Consider the following 23781-nt stretch of genomic DNA (forward strand, 5'->3'; position numbering starts at 1 on the left):
AAACCCCTGGGGGTGTACGGCTCTGTGCTTGCTGTCTTCTGAGGCACGGCACAGCTCGGACCTACTGACCGCTGCTCCTCCTGGACTGGCTCCCATGTGCCTTTAGCTGTCACCAGAGACTGTGGTCACAGAGGGACTTCCAGCTGGGGGCTGGTGGCAGTCACCACCAGCAATATGCAAGGAGTAGGTGGCCTCAGGAGAATCAAATGGCCTATAGCATGCATATGGTAACCAACAGTTACATCAGAAAAAGAATATTAAATACCTGGAAAATGATGGCAAAATTCCTGTCTAATTGGTCTGTGGCAGACATCCTCAAATTATCTCAATTTAGTGTAACTTTTGTTGCACAGGCCTTTTTTCTACCCAGAAGTTTTTAACTACAACCAAAATTCTCCTTAAAAATCTCACAGCTAGAGTTAGCTGAAATTTGGCTAAGCAGCCAGAAGAAGCGGAAGAGGAATTTGGAAGAAGAAAGATTGTATCTCCATTTTATGTTTTTGTTCAGCCCTCCAGTCCCATCAGCTCAAGAAACACCAACTCTTTTAACAGAAGAATGTACAAAGGGCTCTCCGGTTCCCTGAACGTTTTGATGTGCCTGAAGTGAATGTCTGTGCTTAAGACAGATGCACAGATGCGTTTGCACCTTCACTGCAGTGAGAAAAGCCCAATGACGTTCTAGTGACTGATGGCATTTGTAGGTTTTCCAACAAAGTAAGAGTAGTATTTTGCTCCCTCCTTTATACTTGAAAAGAACTAGGGAGACATTGCTATTTTTCTGATCATCTGCTTTTGTATTGTGAAGATATCCTGCAATATAAAACAGTATTTAATGTGTATATCAGACAGTTCAGGAAACACAAAACCGCATTCATGTACCATATGCGTCAATGTTTTAGGCAAAGAAGAACACTGTCAACTCCTAATTGGAGAATTAAAATAAACATCCACAGTAAAAGCTTTAGATACAAGGTTTTGCTTGTGAAATCTTCTGGATGCACTCATCATTTTACATTTGTTTCGTCTTGTCTTTCTTATGTTCTTGTGTAAGCAGCAAGCTAAAACCTATCCTGATTATATCAGGGAAAACTTAACTAGGCAAAATGCTAGCAAGTGCAGAGAAACCACAGAAGAGGAGACCATTTGTCTCCAATCACCACTTGGGTGAAAAAAAAAACATTTCAGACAAAATGAGTTTTGGGTTTTTTTAATATCCTTTCAAAAGGGGTAAATAGTGCAGGATTATTACCCCAGTACATTACCTTTTGTCTAGTCATTCACACCTCTGAAAAACTGAATGCAAAAACATGTGGCTTCACAATGTCTGAGAAAATGGAGAAACTTGTACAAAGTATCTTCAGAGCTGAACTGCATAATAATCCTGTTATGTAAAAAAGGCCAGATTTTCTTTTCACTTAGGCTAGTGTAAACTGAAGAAATATTTTCCAGGCAGTATGCTATGACATTTCCTAATTTACCTGATATTGCTTAGATGCGGTTATGTCTGATAACCAGTAGGCTTACACAAATACAAAGCGTTACAGAGGAATCCTTTTCCTCTAAACCAGTGCATGGAAAGTTAACCAAAAATTCTACTTCTGTATCCTGCAAGTAGAGTCACAGATTTATGCACGCTTAGAAACCACCACTCAGAGCTGCAGGTGGCAAACCAAACCAAACAACATAAATGCTTCCACAAGCAAGAGCAAAGCGTGGTAATTTTGGAATTTTTTTTTTTTTTGGCAAAACACTGTGAAACATGGTTGGGGAATGCTGTATTTTGAAAGGTGAAAGTGGTAACAGGATGCACCTTTTTTCTAGCCTATAATGGCTGATGTTTGGGTTTTTCTTATACAAAACCCTATACAATTGCAGTCCCCGCCCACAACATCCTCAAGTCACTGCTTCATTTTACTTTTTCTTTGCTTCCAAGGCAGATGGGGATGGGGATGAACACAAAGAGAACAGCAACATCCCTTTGAACAGATGCTGCACCCTCAAGGCAGAGCACCCCCTCCTCAGTACTGACTCCGGTTTAGAGGGCTGGGCAAGAAGGGGCCGTGCTCCGAGTCCCACCAGCTCCTCTGTCACCAGTCGGCCACCTCCTGCCGGCTGCACACCACGCCGGCATCCTCCTCGTGGGAGCAGTTGTGCGTGCCAACCTCAGCATGGGCACACTCCAGCAGCGTCTCCTCCTGCCCGGAGCACTGGACATCATCCAGGAGAATGCGAAGGGAGCTCCCTTCCCCAAATTCTGCCTTCTTGCTGGCCCGCACCACGTAGGGGAAGCCCAGCTGGCGGCACACCACGGCGGCGGCGGCCGAGCTCCAGCCATCGTCGCACACCGTGCCCCACTCACCCTCGATGTAAACCTCCACCCGGCCCCGGCTCCGGCCGCGGCCCTGCTGCTCCATGAGCCGCACTGCGCCGTTTCGCAGCGGCGGGGCCGTGCTGGGGGGCTTCTTCTTCCTGCGCTGCCCCCTCCGTCCTCCTCCCTTGCGGGGCCTTGGGGTCCTGCTGCTGGGTGTTGGTGTGGGGGGCGTCCAGCTCCGGTTTCCCGGCAGTGGTGGGGCTTGGCCCACCCAGTCCACGGCTGGTGCATGGGGGGTTTTGGGGTCTGTCCTGCCCCGCCCTGGGACCTCGGCTGTGGCCTTCAGCCGGGGACGTGGTGTCGGTGTTTTCACAATAAGCTCTGTTGGGGGAAAACCCAGGAAACCATGAGTCTGTCATTCTATGGATGCTACTTAAATACAACTATATGAAACTAGCCCTGATTTTTTACTTAACTCATTTATTGGAATTTGCTGACTTGTTGTTGAGAAGCAAGAATGCTCCGTGAGCCAGTATTTCCTCAGCGAAAAATGTCGGCTGCTTTTAGTTAGCAGAGAGGACAGCGGGGCTCAGTGCCAACGAGTAATCCTTTCCCGAGAAGACAAGTCCAAGCGATTTATTGGCAAAACTTCAGCCTGGCCACTAAAGGGTGGGTGCTGGAGTTTCACAGTCAGAAAAGGAGTTCTCCACCCTACCCTTCTCCCCTGCTGAAAGCATTTTAAAGACAGGCACTATTTCTGCTCTTCTCTTCATTACTAATGATTGGATCGTTACCAGAGGAGCTCGGCCTCCCCACTGGGCCAGATGCTTTATTCAAAGGAGCTGAAATCAGGAACATTGAAAATCAATTCTCTCTGGCAACTGGAATGTGCAAAAGGAGCAGAGTTGCCAGGACAACACATAAAACACGATTTGGGGTTGGGTTTTTTCTTCCTTACGAAAAAAATAAAAGAGCCTTGAACTCTGAGGAGCTGAAAATTCTTTGCTGTCACAGTTTCCAGGCGTTACTGGACTTGTTTATTCACAAGCACTCTATTTTTAGCTTAAAAATAAGTTTTAGCATGCCAGAAGAAGCAATTCAGAATTACTCAGAATAACAATCTACTGAGTTGCGATGGTGTCACATAGATTTGCAAAGACATCACAACTTTTTGAATTGTATCCAACATTTATCCATTCTCATTCATCATTTGTAGTACAGAGACAAGGAAAAATATGTCTTATTTGTGCTTAGTATCTATTGTCCCCAAAAGACAAACCTGTACAGCACTCCAGTTTTTCCAAATAACACTCTTTGAAGAGGAATTGTGTTTGTTGCATGAAAATATTTCCTTTCTTTGGAAGCTGAGGTTCTGAAGGCAAGAAACAAGTGTGAAAGCCTTGCCTGTGCACACCTCAGTTGCTGGAGCCTGATCTGGCAAAGCACTTAAAATCCTGAAACTCATAAAATAATATGTAGGGCTGCCTGAAAGCTAATGGCCACCTGGGAGTGCTTTTCACCTCACTGAATCAAGTTGTTATTATATATTACGCTTTGTCAAGCTATTTATTAAATACACTTCCAACAAATGCACTCATGCAGCTAATGCAAGCTGCATGCTTTGGCAATTCTGTTGCATTCACACTATACACTAACCAAAACAGCAAAATATTTACAGCTACAAGTCCTGTTTGTGTTCTTCTGAATCAAAATCTTCATGCTTGGTTTTCACCTACACAGGAATTAAGTTCTTGAGACACTTAGCAGAATCTCTCCCACCGTTTCTTTTATTTTATGATGAAAACTACCTTGTAAGCAACCCCAAAATATGTTGTTATACATGTAGTTTAAAAATATGAACGCTGGACTTGCATAGAGAATAATGCATAAGCAGAAACAGAGACAGAGCTGGTTGAACATGAACCAAGTCACCAGTGTTTGGAAACTGTGCACAGCTTGCAAAGCAGAATGTTTCTGAAGATGTGCTGAGTGCTCAGGCATGTCAACAGTTAATAATTAGCCTTAGATCTTGTTCCACCTTAAAGGCTCAATCTTGCAATGTGCTGAGTGCCCTCATTCCTCCCTGAAATCAAAGCTGTAGGAACTGTCAGTGACTCAAATGCAGTGTAAAACGATTAATGTAATTAAAAATTAGAGTATTCTGACATTAGAGTTCCTACAGTAATATTAACTTCATGGCAAAGTGGTTAGAGTACTGCCTAGGTACTCACATGTGTAAACAAAATGCACAGGGGAAAAGAAAGGTGATAGTGCCTAATCTAATTTTGAAATCCTAATAACATATTTTGAGTTTTGCATTTAACATAAATAGTACTTGGTCTGCTGCAGATTCAGCTACCTCATTGACTGCTCCAGCTTCAGCAGTACAATACTTCACTCAGTATGATGCAAACAAAAAGCCCTGGAGGGTTTGGATAAACCAAAAGTTCATCTGAATGGCTGATCATGATGATTCTTTTGGGAGTGTTTCCTCACCCCATATTCTCTCACCCAGAGCTAACAATGACTCAGCTCACACCTTGCTCAATGAGCCACTTCCCAACCCTTGAGCCATCATGCCCTTCAGCTCCTGAAGTGCTCCTCACTACCTGAAGGCATTGAGAAATCTCTTAGCACTGAAAAACACCATCAAGTACAGGACCTCAGTAGAGTTATGAGGAAACCAAGGTGGTCGGAATGAAACAGGTACGGTGTAGCATGGAAAAGGGAAAATCTACAGGGGCAGAAACTGCAGAGAAGATTCAACACATCTGGGAAAGGGGAGATACCTTATGCCTTATTTGAACAAAGTGTTCAGATCCAAAACAGCTGGTGAGAATTAATTTTGAGGATACTCTGAAGAGTGAAGTTCTGGGTGGTCTCCACACATGTGGAGATAGTGCGAGCCTGGACTTCGTATTTACTGCCAGCTAACATGCACCAGTAATAAACAGCAACAGTGACACTTACTTTCCTTTGGCACAAACTGGATGCGCTTGCTTTTTACTTTCACTGGCGATGGCTCAACTCGGCATTTTCCTGGTGGTGCTCTCCTGTGAAAAAAGGGACACATACAGTGTACAATTAACTCCTTTCCCCTGGCATTGTGAGTCTTTGCTTCCCATTGTTCTTTAATGAATGTAATGCTCATTGGAAAAAAAAAAAATAAATGTCTGTTTAAATGATCCAAGTAATCTCTCACAGTAGAAAACATAATTAAAAAATCACATATCTCTGTTGATCAAAGTCCAAATATTCACAAGGCAGTGGAGTCCTATGGCTGTGTTTTCACTTGCTACTGCGCAATTCATTAAGGAAATAAAACATTGGCAGGTTCAGGCATTATAGAAAAAGATTAATCAGGCTGTAGACAAAAATCACAAAACTAGACAGTGTATATTGAACATCTGACATAAAGGTCATGTGTACGCAAGTATTCAGGCTGTCTTCAGAGAGGCGGAATCACCCACTACGTATGTAAAGCCAAAACAAAAGATGAACTATGAAAAAAGCAGTACCAAAAATGCACTAGTTTCAAACAAGAACTCTTAAATGTCTCCTACAAAGGCTTCCTCTTATAACAACATGTTATTTTGACACAAATTTGGAAGAATATCTCACTTCTGAGAAATTGCATCCAGTTCATCATCACTTTTTCCTACACTGTCTGGCTTACTAATCTGCAACCTTCTTCAGAGGTTTTCAAACTGGTTCAAAAATGCCTGATGTTTGCATTTTGAGGATATAACTCCTTTGTAATTAGGACTTTTTGCATTTGCATTTCTGTGGAAGGCAAAGAACTCCTCTCTGGACTACTGCCACAGGGACGTTCCCTACTTTTATGAATTTTCCTGTGAGTCTTTTCTGTACTCTACACACTAGAGAAAATTCTTTTTAAACTTAAACTTACAATGTTCTTTCAACTTCTGCTTTATTTTTGCAGGAGTTGCATAATACCAGCCTCTTAATACCCAGTTTACGGGAAGTCTTCCACTGTGTTAGATAATGGAAAATGCTCCTGACAGAGCAGAGTTGGAGGAAAACACGTGGCAGCTCTGGGGGCTGTTTAATTTTGGGGTCTGGTTCCAACATAAAACCAAAAAAAGGGGTTTGGTTCAAAATGCTCAGGTAGCTAAAGCTATAAATTTAATCCATTTAAAAAAATAAAAGCTACAAAAGTCTCACTCTGAATGTCTGGCTGAAAGTATTTTGGTGTTTTGCCAATAATAGTAACACTTAAAAAACAGGAAGATGGAAAAAACAGCTATAAGTCTTCTCATAGAACACAGCTATTCCCTGCTTGCCCAGTCTGAAGATATGCGCACATGGGATCCAGAAGGTGTAACAATGGTCTTGTTTCCTTGTCCAAACCACTTTCCTCTTTGAAACAGAAAAAATAACTTACTTTTTGACATTAATTTCTAGTTTCCCGAGAAAGCACTGCAGGTAATGCTGGGTCAGCTTCAGCTGTAGCTGCTTGGGTGTGGGGGTCTTATGAGAGATGGACCTGACTACAAGGGATGGAGAGGAGCTGAGAATAAACTACCTTTAGAAAAACTGCCTCCTTCTGAGCAGGAATCTAGAGAAACTGTGTCCAAGAAAGATATCTCACCCATAAAATACTCCTTTAGCTTTCAAGAACAAATCTCCCAACCTGCATAACACCACCAGGCCCCATAACAAGTTGGTGATCACCAAGTAACACTGAGTCCCATGACTGCAGGAGTAAAGCAGACCCACAATGGGTTGCTCCAGATGTTCCTTGATCAAGGTCCACAAAAGGGCCCAGCATGGGAGAAGAGATGGTTAGTCAGTCAACATCATCCATCACATCCACACCTGGACACACTGCACCACATTTAGGCTTTGCAACACGAACATCTCATACCTAGAGGTGTCCACCACTTTGTATACCACTCCATGGGGAGCCGTGGCACTTGGTACGCCAGTAGACATGAAGTAAAGTTCCCCTGGAGAAAAAAAAGAAACACAGCCATGAAAACTCTCCATGGAATTTCTGTTCTGTGCAGCACAAGGGCGTTAACTCACAGAGCATCAAGAAAACTGGGACTGACATAGAGATCCGGCTATTGGAGAAAAACAAGGCAGGCTTGTATTTGAGTTTGTAGGGAGAGTTCAGCTGCAGTCCAGTGGCATAAAATACTCTTAGTGAGTGGGAGCTTTTACATATTGTCATGAAACATTATTTGGACAAATTTCCACTGCAGGTTCAGCTGCCCAGACTTCAGCTGTCATCTCAGTCTGGTCTGTGTCCTTTAACTTCACTAACGCAAAACTGTTTGACCCTGAATTCCCTTTGTTGGAACAAAATGAAAGGAAATCAAGATTGTTTGCACTGTCTTCTGCTCTTTTGCATGAAGCCCTCCTTTGAGGTGAATTATAGGAGAACAAGATTTTGGTTTTCCTTTCTCCAGCACACTCACAACATGAGATGTATCTCACATGAAAGGCAGGTCTGGTCATGTCAGGTCACATGGACAGGGCTTGACCTTTAGCCAAACAATGTCCATCACCTTTTCTTTGACTTATTTTCTCTTAACTGCATTTCCATCCTTTTCCTCCTGTCATGCAGGGGAAGTCGGGTTAAGCAGTCCCTTCATCACTGTCCTTTCTCTTTTGCCAGCTCAAGTGTTTTAGAAGTGCAATTAAAATGATAGGAGAGAAAATACAAATTTGCAATATTTCAAAAAAAAGGAAGAAAAAGAGGCAAAGAAGACCTGCTTAAAGAGCAAGGCAGATTTCTTTGGAGATCCTATGGGTACTCCAAGTGGAAGAGGAGAAGGAGCAGAGGGGTCAGAGCGGGCAAAGGAAGGTGGGGGCAGTTGGTGGTGGCTGGTACTGTGGCTGCTGGGCCTCCCTCCTCCTCCTTTCCCTCCCGCTGCCCTGGCCGAGCTCCTCCAAGTGCTCCTGGGGCAGAAACCAGATGCCTCTGGCCACTCCTGACTGGTTTATTCCTTTTTCTGGTGAGCTCCATTAACCACAATCAGAGGTGGCCTTGATCCAAACAAGGTTAGGAATCGCCTGGCACTGCATCTTGTGGTGCTGCAATGTGCACTTGCATCCCACCCCTCTACCCTGGAAATTATTGAGTAGAAATATGGATGCTCAGGCCACGAAGCACACGGGCTGTCACACGTGAGCCCTGCAGACACAGCACGGTGCCTGGGGTGTCCCCGACATGTTCAGCTGCCAGGAGACGGGACTGCTGATTTTGTAGCGGCTGTGCAATGAGCCAAAAATATAGGTGTCCCCACTGCAAAAACACATTTACTGCACCAGCTGGATTGACATTCATCAGAGCAACAACCTCAAAAAACAAACGCTTCTGTGAAGAAAAGCTTGTTAAAATAAACTGTGTGATAAACTTGTAAAAAAACAGGCTCCTGAAACACCAAAAAGGTGCAAGAGAGGACTGTTCCTTGCAGATAAAGAAAATTCACTAAATGTTATCAACAGATTTCTTTCCATTATAATAAAGCAAACACAAGGCAAATAACTACCTCTGAGAACAGGCTCCAGCCCAGATTTCCATTCAGCTCTATTATGCTTATGCAAAGTATGTGTGAAAAGCACAGGGTAGTGTTTCACCCCCTCAGAGGTGCAGGACCAGGCAGACGCTGCCCCACAAGTGCATGAGCAAGGGCTGCAGTTAACAGCCTGATACTGCACTTGGCAGCCCTCTGAACTGGCATAAAGCTGATTTAAGCTGTTATTCTGATTTTAGGGTAAGATATCATTAATTCCAGAGTACTGCAAACCAGCTCTACCTTCCGTGAACATTAACGATTAAAGAAAATGGATTTTAACTCCAAAAAAGATATAATTCCAAAGTCAAACTTTTGAGCTAATACTTAAAATATTTGCATTTACATTATAAAATTTGCATTTATATGACATACAATGCATATTGTATTTGTGCTACATCCACGCTTGACATAATCTGCAGGAAAAAAAGAAGTTTAAAAACTGGGGCATCCTGGAAGCAGGCACTTGTGACCACGAGCCAGGACCTTCCCACAACAGGACAGAACACAATCTCCTGCACTGCTGAGTCGCACATGAGACTACTAAGCAATGGGGCTAAACACTGTGGGGCTCATTCTCTCCACATCCCCAGCCAGGGGCTGCACACTCTGCCTGCCCAGCCGCAGGGTTCAGCAGTTAATCATACCCTTGTACGAACAAAGGGAGAGACCACCAGTGTTCACTCTGGACTCTTTATTTCCTCCTTTTCAAGTCACAGCAGCTCTCTCCTAGAAAGCAGAATGTCTCCAGCCTTAAAATGCAGCTATGCAAAGCTCCACTGAGACTTCCGTCCCACGCAAGGCAAATTCCCAGCTGGCACTAATAAAATATGGACTTAAGCAACTTTTTGCTGATGCCTTACTCAAGACATAACATAGGGCTTTCATTCTGCTTCACCTCAAGAGGTACTGATATTCCAGGTCAGGGTGAGCCAGTTCATAATTACTGTTCATTACATCTGCTTCCCTGTATCCATCAATAACATCAACAGCCTTCTTGACTGGCCAAGAGCATAGACTTGCTCTCATTTGGGTATCACCTTTTCAGCCTCTCAGGGCCTGTATTCCCCATGGCATGGCACTGAAGAATGGCATTTCTTTTCTAAGCTGTGCTCTACTGCGGGGGTGCGGGCAGCAGCGCGCTCAGCCTCACTCCTGCAGGGAACTGTCTCTCCAGGTCCCCCTGCCTCAAAATTGGGACTGTAACTCTGGTTTGATATTGAGCAGAACTGAGAGGGAATCTCACCCACTGGCACTTTAAACACTGACAGACTTGTGCTCTGCCCCTCTACCACCTGCCACCTCGCAGGAGTCCTCTCTGACCCTTTCTCCTGTCTTTATCTTTCTCCAAAGAGAAACCACAAGCATGCCACTCAGTGTGACAGAAAGTTAAAAGATTACCTGCTTCATCTTCAGCAAAGGAGATGATGTACTGGTAGTAGTTATTGATAAGCCCAGGGAACATGCATGTTTGTCCTGCCCCCATGCAGATTTCACTGTACTTCCACTCTCCGGTAGCACGATCCTCCTTCAAAGACATCAGGCGTCTGTAAGGCAAAAGAACACTTCTGCAATACAACCAAGAAGGTGATTTATGAACAGTAATGAGGACACCTGAAAGGATGTTTAATGATTCCTACCCGCATAAGCTGCAATAGGAACTGCAGCTCCTCTGAAAAACAAAGGATTGTTAATATTAAAACAAGCACATTACATGCCTCTGCAACACCTTGTCTTTCAAAGGCAACACAAGCACATGAAAAAGCAACAGAGGAGGGCTTAAGGGATATCAGACTATTTGGTGCGGCCCTGCCACAGATGTAGAGCACCTGGCTTCACTGTGGCTCTGGAGCATCTCTCCTGTGCCCAGGACCAGCGCATCAGCCAGGGCAGGCAGTGCGGGGGCTGCGTGCGGGAGGGCTGGGGGATGCACAACAGCAAAGGCAGGAGAGGTCTCATGCCTGCCTTGTCACGGGTTTGCAGCAGAGTCACTGCTGGACAATACATTTTTTTCCTCCAATAACTTCATTGTCTCGAAGCATTGCATCAGTGTTTTTTTATTTTATTTTTTTTTTAGAATGCATTCAAATGTTCTTTTATACCACTCCCAGGACTTTAAATGAACACTGTACCATTCCCCCTTTATTTGTACTGATACAATGTGAATCAGCAGCATCGAGGGCTGCTGGAATGCAAAGCTTGCATTCCTGCACAACACCATGGAATAAAGGTTATATAAAACATGCCATGTGAACCTGCTGTAATGAGCAGTCAAGCTCCATGCAGTGCTTGCAACCAGCAAGCAGTAGCATGTCCTCTGTTGTTAGACTGCATGAGCACTTGCAGGCAAGTGTAGTATCACTGGAGGACTTCAGCTTGGGGTACAGCTTCATAAGTATCTGAACTATTTACTTACCCACTCATAAAATCACCAAATATGTAGAGGCCATTCAAGTTTGGAGACTCACAACCCCGATAGACATAGCCTCCTGTAACAGATTTCCCCATTTTGTGTGGATACGCGTAAATTGGAAGCACATCATCTGTAGGGGGGAAAAGACCTGTGACTTGTGTTGTTTTACACGTGATGGAGAATAGCTCTTTATCTAGATAGTTCTGAGACGAGCACACTACCATCAGGTTCACTCAAGCATCTTCTAATAAACTGAAGTGCTGATGGAGTCATAGTGTGATTTTCACCTTTTCAGAACCGCAATTTTCACCTTTTCAGAAGCACGCTGGCTATGCTAACCAAGGACAACCCAGCTCAGCGAGACTGGCCAGCATTTCACTTGCAACAAAAGCCAAATCCCTGAAAAGCCTGAGTGCTGTCTATCACCCACACGCCTCAACCTTCTCCTGAGCCCTTCTCTTCCTGCTACAAACCAGCTCTGTTAGTGCCACTTCTGGCCCATTTCTACACAGCCTGGCTGGTTTAGCTATGAGCTGACAGGCTGAGAGTTGGGGTTGTTCAGCCTGGAGAAGTGAAGGCTCCAGGGAGACCTTATTATGGCCTTTCAGTACGTAATGGGGGCCTGTAAGAAAGATGGGGACAGACTTTCTAGCAGGTGTGTTGTGACAGGACAAGGGTTAAAAGCTTTAAACTAATAGAAGGGAGATTCAGGCCAGACATGAGGAAGGAATTTTTTCCAATGAGGGTGGTAAAACACTGGCCCAGGTTGCCCAGGGAGGTGGTAGATGCCCCATCCCTAGAAATGTTCAAGGCCAGGCTGGACTGGGCTCTGAGCAACCTGATCTGGGTAAAGATGTCCCTGCTCATTGCAGGGGGGTTGGGCTAGATGAGCTTTGATGGTCCCTTCCAACCCAAACTATTCTGTGATTGTATGATTCTTATTTGCAGGTTGCTCTAAGAGTCTAGAGTCAGTGCACCCATGCAGGAGATGCCTGCCCAATGCAGCGTTGTTTCGGTGGTGAAAGGGAAAAAAAGAGACAGGTAACTCTAGACTGCAGGTGGTAATGAAAAGATATGTCAGATGTCAGCACAAATAGCTTCTGTTTCTCTGAGACAGGGGAATTTAACCTGAAAGGGCCATAAAATATTTATGGTATGGCACACGCAAGATGTGGCACTGGCATATTAATTTTACAATGTAAGTTAAAACACGACACAGAGGCAAAACAGAGGAAGATGCCCTGATTTTGAGGGTATCCACTGGATGCTCTCTTCCATGTCTTCTGTTGCCCTTGTTTTACAGGTACCCACCCCTCCACTTCCTCACAGCCTTTCTCCCTGCCCATGTAGCAGATGCCTCAAGTAGCAAAGCCAGCAGCTCTGCCAGCAAGGTACTTGCACCAAGGGCATTGAATCTAAAGCCAGTATTTTCTACACTTCAGCTTCACTTATCATTTTAAAGGGGTTGTGACATTTCACTGTTCTAACAAAAGGGTCTCTAAAGGCATAAGAGATTGTTTCAAATCCCTGGAGACCTCAGTAAAGTGCTTGCCATGAATGCTCACACAGGTGCTGTCACACAGGAGAGCACTAAACGGGCTCTCTGACAACTGCTTCAGCAAAAAGGAATGCAAAAAATCTGCTCCCTGCTCTCAAAATTTTTATTAAAAAAACCACTTAATCACTACCACTGCCCTTGTAGTTAAGTTAATAAAAGGAAGGAAGTTAAACTAAGTTAATAAAAGGAAGGAAGTTAAACACCACCACATAGCACACAGAAAAAAACAGAATTTCAGCCAGTGCAAATGAGTGCCAGCCCACTGCCCCCCTGGATCTCTGGGGAGATGCTCCAGCACAAGATGTGGTCCACATCAGACGTTGCAACACAATACACTCTGACTTCACACGTACACTGGAATTCAGCCAGCCAGCTAACACCCTGAATCCAGCTTTGAAAAGTTATATAAAAAAAAAAAAGAAAGTTTTCCTTTTGGCATAGATAAAAGAAATAAAAACACACCATACAGGTGTATTTCCAGTTCAGCTCCCTTCTAGACTGAGACAGCATAGATTTGCATCTCAGAAATATGTGTTTTCCACCATACAACCAGGCTTTGGAGGCAGGAATTAGAAATGATGGTGCAGAAAACTGCATAGTGAGAGACAAGTAATTTAGAGACAATATCTATTTACCCATTGAAGAATTGGTGCAAAGTTTTTTATCATAACAGCTGAATCCTTCCCTTGCCCTCCAGCCATAATTTTTGCCTTTCTCGACAATGTCGATTTCTTCATATTTATTCTGCCCCACGTCTCCGCAGAACAGCCGTCCTTTCCCTTCCTTGGTTTGAGGTTCGCCCCTATCGAAAGAGCAGCGCCACATATTTCTCACACCATACGCATAGATTTCAGGGCGAGCCATGGGGTCATCGAGAAAAGGGTTGTCGGGAGGGATTCGATACAGAGGCCCACGGTCGTTGTTGTTCACATCGATTCGCAGCACTTTGCCCAGCAGAGTTGATCTGTGTTGGGAGAAGAAGTGAAAGGAAAAGGAAAAAAAAAAAAAAGAAATAAAACTAGACCTTGGTTAAACATCAGAGATGAGGTTTTTTAGCAGGCTAGGGTTTTATTCTTTCTGGTTTGGAAAAGACAAGTCTTTCAATATTTCTGAAAAAAACCAACCATTTCAAGATCATTTCATTTGTCCCAGGCCACCGAAGAGCCTGACTTTGCGGCACTGACATCCCGCGACCTGCTGCCCCACAGATGCACACTGGTGCCTTGGAGCTGCCACAGGGATGAGTCCGCTCCTTCCATATCACAGACCCCCCTCCACTTGCCAAAAACTGGTCTCTGAGCAGACAGCTGGAAGGCTCAAGAATTACTGCTGCTCACAGGGAAAAAAGACATACCTTGATAGCCTCCCCTAATATGCCTACATGTCTGCACAAACATCAGTGTGGGCCTTAAGGAAACAGTAAACCCGAGACAGAAAATCCCCCTCGATTTACATCCCCCAGTTTCTCTTCTTCTCAACCCAAGGATGACACAAGGCACACACAAGGTTTTAGGGTCTCTCACTTGTTCTGGGCATTTCCAAAGGTCCCAAAAGGATCCCCAGCCATGCCTCCATCTCCAGTAAATATATAGAGATAACCGTCATCTCCGAAGAGTAGCTCTCCTCCGTTATGGTTGGAAGCAGGTTCTTCTATTTCCAGGATTATCCTAAACAAAACCAGGGAGGAGGCATTACCTACTGCACAAGCCCTAAGGAGAGGGCAGAGCAATGTCACTCCAGTGTTGCCACTGACACATGGAAACAGCTACAGATCACTTTTGATGCAAATTCCTCCATATCCACGCCAGTGAATTTTACTTCTGTATAGTTAATTTTCTAACCTTAAATAATTCCAAAGTATTCTCCAGATTACAGAAACACCAAATTAAGTAATAAGGAAAATCTGGGAAATCACGCGACAGAATATACTTTTAATCAATTATACTTTTCCTTTGATTCTTTCTTCCTCCTTGTTATTTTTTTTCTTTTTTTTTTTGGAAAAGGCATCTCAGCTTAAATCCAATTGCAAACTGCAAGAGAAAGGATTCCAATCCACGTGTGCATCTGTGCAGCATTTGGCACAATCCTGACAGGCGCTTTCAAGGTGAACCTAAAACTTTTCAAACATTAAGTAATAGCTGACTTCTTAAAGAGAGAAGAATCTGTAAATGATAATTACATACACAGGACTTTATGAACTTAAAGAGTGGTTAAAAGCAGCCCCACCAACAAATGAACATTTTGAAAAGGGCGAAATATCTAAGAATATAACTTTTTAGAAAGGTGAAGCCACAAATACACGCAGCAGATGTTGCCAGGTATAACAATTGAAGTTTAAGTTACTCCAGCTTCTAAAAAAGTCCAGGTTTCATGCTGACAGTGCCTCTTAATAGCTGCACAACCAAATTATAATACTTATACCACCTCATTTTTAGTTGTTTTCCCCTCTGAAAGTACTGATTGTTAGAATCGTGACCAGAATGTAAATTTTGGGAAGGAACAACCCAGTTATGTAATTATTCTGTCACCTGCTGCTGAACATCCCACCTCTGAACCAGGGGAAGTGTGCACAGGGGCACAAGTGCCCGCCAGCAGCAGGAGCGAGGGAAGATCCTGTGTGGACATTAAGGTGAATCCTCCTCACCCTCCCAAAGAAGATGGAAAAAAACAAAGCGCATCGAGCAAAAATCTGCCAGCAAACAGACACAGGCCTTCCTGCTAAGGCAACGCACAGCACGTGTTGGCCCAAGCTCCCTCTTGGGCAGCATCTTGGGATGAAGTCAGTGGGAGCCGTGCCTACACAAGCACAACGGGACCACAATTTTGTTTTCTTAAGCTTTTTGCCATACCAGCCATCAGCTAAATAAGCATAGAAAATGTTACAAAGTAGAGCTGGAGGATTTTTAAACAAGACAGCTCATGGGCCCTGACATCTGCAGGTTTAAGCTCCTGACTTGCTTCCCTGAGGACCACATTTAAATTCCCCATTACCTGTCATCTACAGTACTAGTTACACTGAATTGCTGTAATTGCTTGATAAACCAGCCTCCCATTTATATCATTTAGGATACGTGCATATTTGAGCTAGAATCGTCCACTGCTGAGTATCTGGAAAGCCCTAATACAACCCTTGTAACAAAGCAAAAATCTTAACATTAATAGTATTCCAGGATCTCTTAAAACAGTGGTTCTATTATGTGGTTCTGCAACAGATAAATATATAGACTAACTCCACAAACAAACCTCTCATTATCTGTGTATATTAATGTGGATCAACGGCACAATCAGAGTCAAACGAAATTTCCAGCCAAAATGTACTCAGTAATAGGACAGTGGTTTGTATATTATTTAATTTGATATTAAATTTGTAATATCACAGGGTTGAGCTGTCATTCAGATAAAGAAACATGGGGCCAAGTACATCCTGGTTTCAGTATCACTGAGCTTATTTATACTGATTTTGGAAACCTTTGGCTTTGGAATGAATTTCACTCATGCTTTGCAGAAGTCTGTTTTAAAGGGTAATAATTACAATACCAAAAAAAAAATAAAAACCAACCCAACCAAACCCCAAACCCCCAAATACATTTAAATAAATAACATTTCATCAATGTTCAGTTAAATCTTCTGACATGCCAGAACTGAGAAATGTCAGAAGATTTATCTCTTATCCCTAGGTGCAGTTCATCCACAGAGGATGGGCACATTCTCTGTCTCAGTAAGCCAGACATGGACTTAGACTGTATTGCTACCACACTGGAATGCAAGAACAGCATCAAGCTAAATAAGTGTCATTAGTTAATTGCCTTTAAAAATGCACAAGCTGCCCTGTGAGATCTTAAATACATTTGCTAGAGAAATGTGTGTACAATACCTTTCAGAACTATGGTCCAAAGCATTCATGTCAGCAGCAGAAATTCTGAACTCACTGATTCGGATTCTCTCTTCATAACGAACTTCAACTGAATAGTAGACATACACTTTACCATTAAATTTGAATTTAGGATGGAAGACAATACCTAGAAAACCTCTCTCGTCTCCTTCCCAAGGTGAGGTAAGTACGGCTTCGCTGATGTTCAGAAATGGCTTTTCAAGCCTGGATCGATCGGGGAGGTAGGTCCACACCAGGCCAACCTGCTCCGCAATGAAGAACCTGTGGGTACCATCATTGGCATGGACCATTGCAACAGGATTGCGCAGCCCATTGGCGACCTCTACAAGGCAGAGCTGGAGACAGCCCTCCGCGTCGGCGGTCACTAAGCCCAGGTTTTGGTTAAGGTTCTGGTTAGCCAGCAGGTGTGGAAAACAGTAGTCTGTGTCCTCCAAGGACAGGTAGCGGCAGAATTTTGCCATGTTGTTCTCCAGTGCAATTAGCTCTCGGTCTGTAGAGAGATAGCGAAAAATGGAGCGGCATTTTTGCCACACTTGCCGGCAATAGTCTTGACAAAGTCCTGGTATCGTCCGCACGGGGGTGGAGGGATCCTCGGCATCGTACAAGTGAGCCGCATATGGAGAACATTCCTAGAGGGACAGAGAAAAAGCTTTAAGCCATTTCTTGGACCACATTTGAAACAGCTGAGCAGCAATACTAATTGGAGAAATTTCACCTTAATTACAACATATGTTGTAGTATATTCTGAAGATATATCAACAGAGAAAAAGATCTTAGAAAGGGTGTTTATTTCAGCATTCACAGAAATGATCTTTAGTATTCCTGGTGAAAGCTGGCTCCTGTATGCTGTTATTCATTTATTCCAGCCATAGCACTAACACAAGAAAACCAGCAATGACACATATCTTGCTGCATCGCCCTAGCAGACTGTAATGGGGACAAAGAGACTTTTCTGTCTTCAATGCTCTGACTTTATGTATGAGTTAGCTAAGAAGATTCAGATCTTGCTTCTCCAGGCGAAGGAGGGAACAGGACAGGTCGGCAGGGCAAAAGCCTATGACTTCCATATCTGGTCATCCAACAATCCAGACATGCATCTCAAACACAGATGTGATTTACAGGTTGGACGAGGTAGGATAAGAAAGTGTAAGAGAAGAGGAGGAGAAGGAGAGCCAGCGCTGGGATGCTGTCAGTGCACAAAAGCTTTGATTGGGTCAAACTGCATTTGCTGGTGGGTATTTGCGTACAGACACTTTATATAACTGATTGGAAGTGGTGAAATTAATCTCATGATCACGATACTGGTCACCAAGTTCTGCGATGGAGGCTCAGTCTACAGGATTTCAGAGAATGAGCACCAAATGGCTGCAATCCAGGCAAGGTCCGCTGGCAGCGGCTGCAGCACAATCCTACTTTGTGGAAGGTGCAGCCTTGGAAATCTGCCTGAAGACTGAATCGAGTTTACCCAGTTCATTTGTATTCTCCAATACGAGAACTCCGACAGGCACATTTTCCTTATGTAAAAAGCCACTGCAATCCAGTAAAACTGTCTGTAAATTACAAACTGCCCAAAGTGACTCAGTTCTGCTTTGCAAGGATTTTTCTTTGTAATAAACACACACTATTTTCCACTTGCAATACATCTTCCCGACAAGCATCTCAAAAGTGCTCTCCAAATAACATAACATGACTCAGTGGAAGCTCAGTTACATTCACAGAGCAGCTAAATAACTGAGGCAAGAAAGGCAGGAAGAGAAAATATCCTTCTTGAATAAATTCTGCATTTTTAAATTCCTAGATGGCACTCCTTCCAAGCAAAGCCAGCTTACTTAAAAAAAAATATAGGGAGCTGTTTCTAAATCTATAGGGAGCTATTTCTTAATGCAGATTACAGCATTATTCAATAGCTGAAAAGATATAACATCTGAGATACTGAAGTATTTAAATTAGCTGATAAGCACACACAATATTTAATTTTTATTTTATTTTCCATTACAAACCATTATAAACTGAGAGGCCATATAACAGATTGTTAGTGTACAATAAGCTTTCCTTCTGGAATGTCAAGCCATTCATTGCAAAATGAAGGTAATTATGCCTTCAAATGAGCAGCAATTAATGTGGCAAAAAGGAGATTGAGTGTGACACAAAACACTGAAATTACAGGCAGATTGGGTAACAGCACTCAGCTTGGTTACATGAGGTGTGCCAGGGACAGAAAGAGCTGGGGCATTTGGCGATGCAGTAGTTAATGACTGAAAATTTGGCCTTAAAAACGAAATGAAAATGAGATAGAAAGGGAACGTGAAGGCAGGGCTGGAGGGGAGCTCAGTCTGTTGCTGCCTATTGGCGTTACACATTCAGAGTGAAGACCACCGCTTGAGTGCCGGGGTGTACCTGGTTCTCCGAAAGCCTTCTTCAAAGCCAGCAGATATCCCAGGCATTTTAAAGCAATGTCCTGGGTTCAGCATCAGAATTGCAAATAGCACAGAGGTGTGGTTTCCCTGTCCCTTTGCTGCCGTGGGCTGTTCAGCCCAGCCTGGGGTGTGTTTGAGGAGCAGTTGTGGACGACTTCTTCACTTCTTACCATGTTCCTGGTGGCACACGGCGATCTACTGTGGCATTACACTGGCAGTGATGCACAGAGATCTATCACTAGCCAGACACTACCTGAGCACATGTTCAGGGCATTTTGCAGATACAGTTGTAATATCTTCCAACTTCTGTTTCACAAGAGATGAAGCCTGATGCCTGATCCTGAATTTCCCTGCTTTTGAATCAAATGTGTGGTCTTTCACCCTTTGCATCATCTTGTCACGTTCACGGACTCAAAACACTGAGAAACTCTACACTCGGTCACAGGCCAGCATCACTAACAGATCTAATTTTACATTTCCAAATGACATGGTCTGCTCATTCATTTTAAACTATTACATGGTCCAAAGACCAAGGAAACTAATGGGCTGATGATCAGTAACTCCAGTAGGGCTGGAACAAGCTTACACTATGAAAAGAACTGATCAGAAAATAAAGCAAGTGACATTAAGACATGTTAGCCAAATCCACCCTATCTGTTCCAGGAATTCAGAGGCAGCTATGTATCTGAGGAATTGCAACGATCTAAATTTGGATGAACACCCACATCAAACAATGGCTTATTTACTGCTGCTCTCAGCCCAGAGGAAGCAACGGGACTCTTCACGTAATCCCTGACGTTCCCTGTCCACCTCCATCTGGAAATTCGAGCCTTTAAGCAAGCTGTTCTCTGAGAAGCAGAACAAGGCATCTGCTCTCCCCCAGTTTGGTGTCCTGTTTCCCACCACAGAATAATCAACATCCACACACATCCCTGAGACCTGCTGCCTCCCATCAAAATACTCCCAGGTGCTGAGGCTGTGGGGCAGGCAGAGAGATGACCCACTGCCAAAGTCATCCTCTCAGCTTGCTTCTGGGTGGGGGAAAAACCCTGTTTTGGCATTGGGGGATCATGGGCAGCATTGAGGGAAGGATGTTGCTGCTCCTCCATTTGCCCTTCTACAAGGAACAGAAACAGGACCATGTAGCAAATCACAATTTAAAAAAAGTTGGAATCCTTACCACAAATACAAGCTGAGACGCTTGTCAAAATAATTTGATCACATTTGAGAGAAATCATGAATTGTGAGCAGAAAGAGATAGAAGTGTGCTGAGTAAGTCACAGAAACCCACTTATTAATTCAGATCTAGGGTATAAATTGTATATATACTGAGTTAATGGAAGCAGAGTGCTCTGGAGTGTTTGCAATACTTGAACTTCCATTTTGTGCTTGCATGGCCAGAGGTGGTGGTTTGTAGCCACAGCTGGGCTGGTGATGCACGCAGCTCATCAGAACATTTCAGTGAATCATTTTTCCCACCCCCATTTAACTTCACTGCTTCTAAACAAATTTTCAATGGTTGGGTTTCTGATGCACGCAGAAGACTTACTTATCACTTCCAGAGGCAGAAGCAGTGTTTAGCAGGCACTGCTAACAGGTTTCCCATCTGCAAATGGACTTTTGGACACTGCTCGCTTCAGGAAGATATTCAAAGGTTTTTTGCTTCCAGTACAACGTGAGATGAAATAAAAGTCAAATCTCTAGAAGATGTTGTGGAAAAGGCTTGTCTTTCTCTTCACACTTTCAGGAACACAAGAGGTACCCTGCAAAATGCTAAGAGCAGGGTTTCTGCAAAGCCACTTTGAACCCATCTGAGCACAGCAGATGAGACCCTGCTGTCTGAATTAATTTAAGATTTACACTTGCACAGCACAGAGCTGCCACTGCTTTGTCTCAGGGGCATTTCCATACACACGAGGCCACTGCTGATGATAGGGTCACAGGCTTCGCTCTGCACAGACTGTGATCATCTTGTTATCATATCTGGCCAAAGAGCATCAACCCTGAGTGGAAATTTCCCCTGTGCAGGATGGTTTCTAGGCCACATCCTCAGGCATTACTCTGCACCCACAGTCAGGACTGTCAGCACCTGGCACATGCCAAAAGCATCTCAGGATGCTGTAACCAAGTACAAAAAAACACCTGATCCCATCCATGAGTTGGCTGTAACAAGGGGCATGTTTTGTGCAGGCAGGTCCCCTCCTGGGTATCTTCACCAGTTCCAAGCATCTAACCCTGGCAGGGTGAGGGGGGGGTCTGCAAATTGTAATTGCCCACACACCCATCTTGGAGCACTGCTGCTCATAAGTTAAAGCAGAACATCCCTATTCCTCTTTCAAACACCTGCCAAAAGCAGAAAAGTCCACAGATGACAGACAGTTGCTTCTGACAGTGCCTGGAAGCACACGTCAAAGCTGCTGCACTAATCCCCGATGTACCCACACATAGGTCAACGCACCTGGGGCAAGGCACTAATGGTACGGCTGAGGCACGTATCTGGGGGTCCGTGTACTCCTATCTGGGCTGGGCACTAATGCCACAGCTCACACACCCCTGGGCTCTGCTTGTACCGATGCAGCCTTGCACAGGTGGGTGCAGTCATTCCTGGGCAGATGAGTCTGCATCATGGCTCATGCATCCCAGTGAGGTCCCAAGTACCTGTGCCTGGACCAGTGCATCCCCACACACCAATGCACCCATGCTGAAGCATCCACACCTGGGCTGAAGCATCCACACGTGGGCTTGATGCAGCCCTGCACAGGTAGAAGCACCCACACCTGGGTCAAAGCACCCTGACAGGGATGTAGCACCCATGCATGGGCGAGGGCACGCTGCATGGCCAAAGCACCATGCTGAAGCCCCCTGTGTGGTGCAACAGTGGCAGCCCCCTGTGCGGCTTAAGTGTCTGCAAAGCGGGAGCCCCAAGCGCAGCAGAGCCCCCGTGATCTCGGTGCGGCCTCACCTGGCAGAGCAGGTCCTGCAGGTGCCCGGCGCAGGCGGCGTAGGTGGCCCCGTCGAGGCGGGCGCTGAGGCGGTAGAAGCGCTGGAGCAGGGCGCTGTCGCGGCTCAGGTCGCAGCAGCCGAAGTCGGCGTAGCGGCGGCAGAAGGCGAGGCCCCGCGGCGGCCGGAACGGCGGCTTGAAGTCCAGGCACTGCGGGTGCGGTCGCGCCGGCCCCGGGGCCAGCGCCGCCGCCAGCAGCAGCGCCAATGCCGCCCGCGCCCCGCGCAGCCCCCGCATGACCGCCCCGCGGGCGCGGAGGGCGGCGGCACCGCGCAGCGCTGCTCCCCGGGCCGAGCCGGCGGTGGGGCTGGGGGTGCTGCGGCCCGGCCCGGCTGCGCGGAGGCTCGGTCGGCCCCGCCGCCTCGCTCCCCCCCGCGGCAGAAAGGACGCGGAGAGCGGCGGTCCCGTCCCGTCCCGTCCCGTCCCGTCCCGTCCCGACGCGCCCGCCTCGAGGTCTCCCCGCCGCCGAGGTCGGGCGGCCCCGGGCTCCGGCCTCTGCCTTGGCAGCGCTGGGCTCTTAGGAACGCAGCTTCTGCACAACGCGCTTACGTTTCGGTGATGGTTTTGGAAAGGCGTTTTTAGTTTGATTCCACCCAGACCGCAACCTGGCAGGTACTTGGCTGTACAGTCAGCGCAGGGTGTCACACTGGAGTATTTAACACTGGGATATGTCACACTGGGAACAAGTTCCTTAGAATGACTCCCCAAGCGTTGGCTGGTTGGCTCGGTTATTTTATTGAATTTTTTATATAATATGACCAAAATATGGCAGATAATAGCATTTTGAGTTTGTACAGTTGATGGATGTATCTAAAACGAAGAAAACTTAGCTTTGCTACAACTAGTGCTTCTACGTCCTTTGGCATCCTATCTTGTCTTGGGGTGAGATTCTCATTAGATTCATCTCAGAGGCTGGAAAGGTCTGACGTAGGCTTTATACTGTGTAGTGTAGAGAGCCCAACATATTTCCCATTAGGAAGATATTCTTTCCATTCAGAATGGTGCTCCTTCCATGCTGTCCAGGTACTCCCTACCCAAACAAAATACAATTGCTGATAATTCCTGGGAAAATATTTACTCCAAATGCTGTTTCTTTTTCATATCATATATCATATATCATATATTATATGTTGTATGTCATATGTCATATATCTCATGTATCATATAATACGTGATGTTGTCAACTAGTAAGATCAAGTCACATGTAGACTTGATCTTACTCGTACACTTTTTCTGTTGTTAAATGCAGCAAGTTGCAGGGTAGTATGTATTTCATTATTGACATGCAGACTGTCCATAAAAGACAAAGAATGTGGAGTTCATGCTGATATGCTATTTTTGACTCCTGCTTTGAGACTAAAGAACTGCTGTACAGTGCATATGGACTGTAAAATCACTGCATGGCTTGGAACATCCTGTCAGGAGAGACCATATGTGTTACGGCATTTAATATGAGTTTGTTTTTCTCTCCATATGCTTATGTAACTGCTGCTAAGGTCACTAAAAACTTTGCATATGTGCAGGCAACCAGAATACCTGATGAACTCACTTGGGAATCTCTGCCCTTTTATTTTTGGTTGTTTAAAACCACTTTTTCATTGGCAACCTTGGTAAGTGCATTGGAAAGCACATGATCTAGCTGTT

The 23781-nt window shown here is 44.8% G+C and overlaps 1 protein-coding gene across 1 annotated transcript; it reads right to left on the reverse strand.

Annotated features, from left to right (window-relative positions):
• Positions 1-1191: 1191 nt before the first annotated feature.
• On the reverse strand, positions 1192-22769 carry HHIPL1 (HHIP like 1). The gene is made up of 9 exons (XM_005506179.3): positions 22099-22769; positions 16702-17348; positions 14351-14494; positions 13463-13791; positions 11273-11399; positions 10258-10403; positions 7200-7281; positions 5282-5364; positions 1192-2692 (listed from the first exon to the last, which is right to left on the reverse strand). The coding sequence occupies exons 1-9, from the start codon at positions 22372-22374 to the stop codon at positions 2088-2090; spliced, it is 2439 nt and encodes an 812-aa protein (XP_005506236.2). The 5' UTR covers positions 22375-22769; the 3' UTR covers positions 1192-2087.
• Between the last annotated feature and the right edge of the window lie 1012 nt (positions 22770-23781).

The sequence above is a fragment of the Columba livia genome, chromosome 5 (assembly GCF_036013475.1).
Source record: "Columba livia isolate bColLiv1 breed racing homer chromosome 5, bColLiv1.pat.W.v2, whole genome shotgun sequence".
NCBI lineage: Eukaryota > Metazoa > Chordata > Aves > Columbiformes > Columbidae > Columba > Columba livia.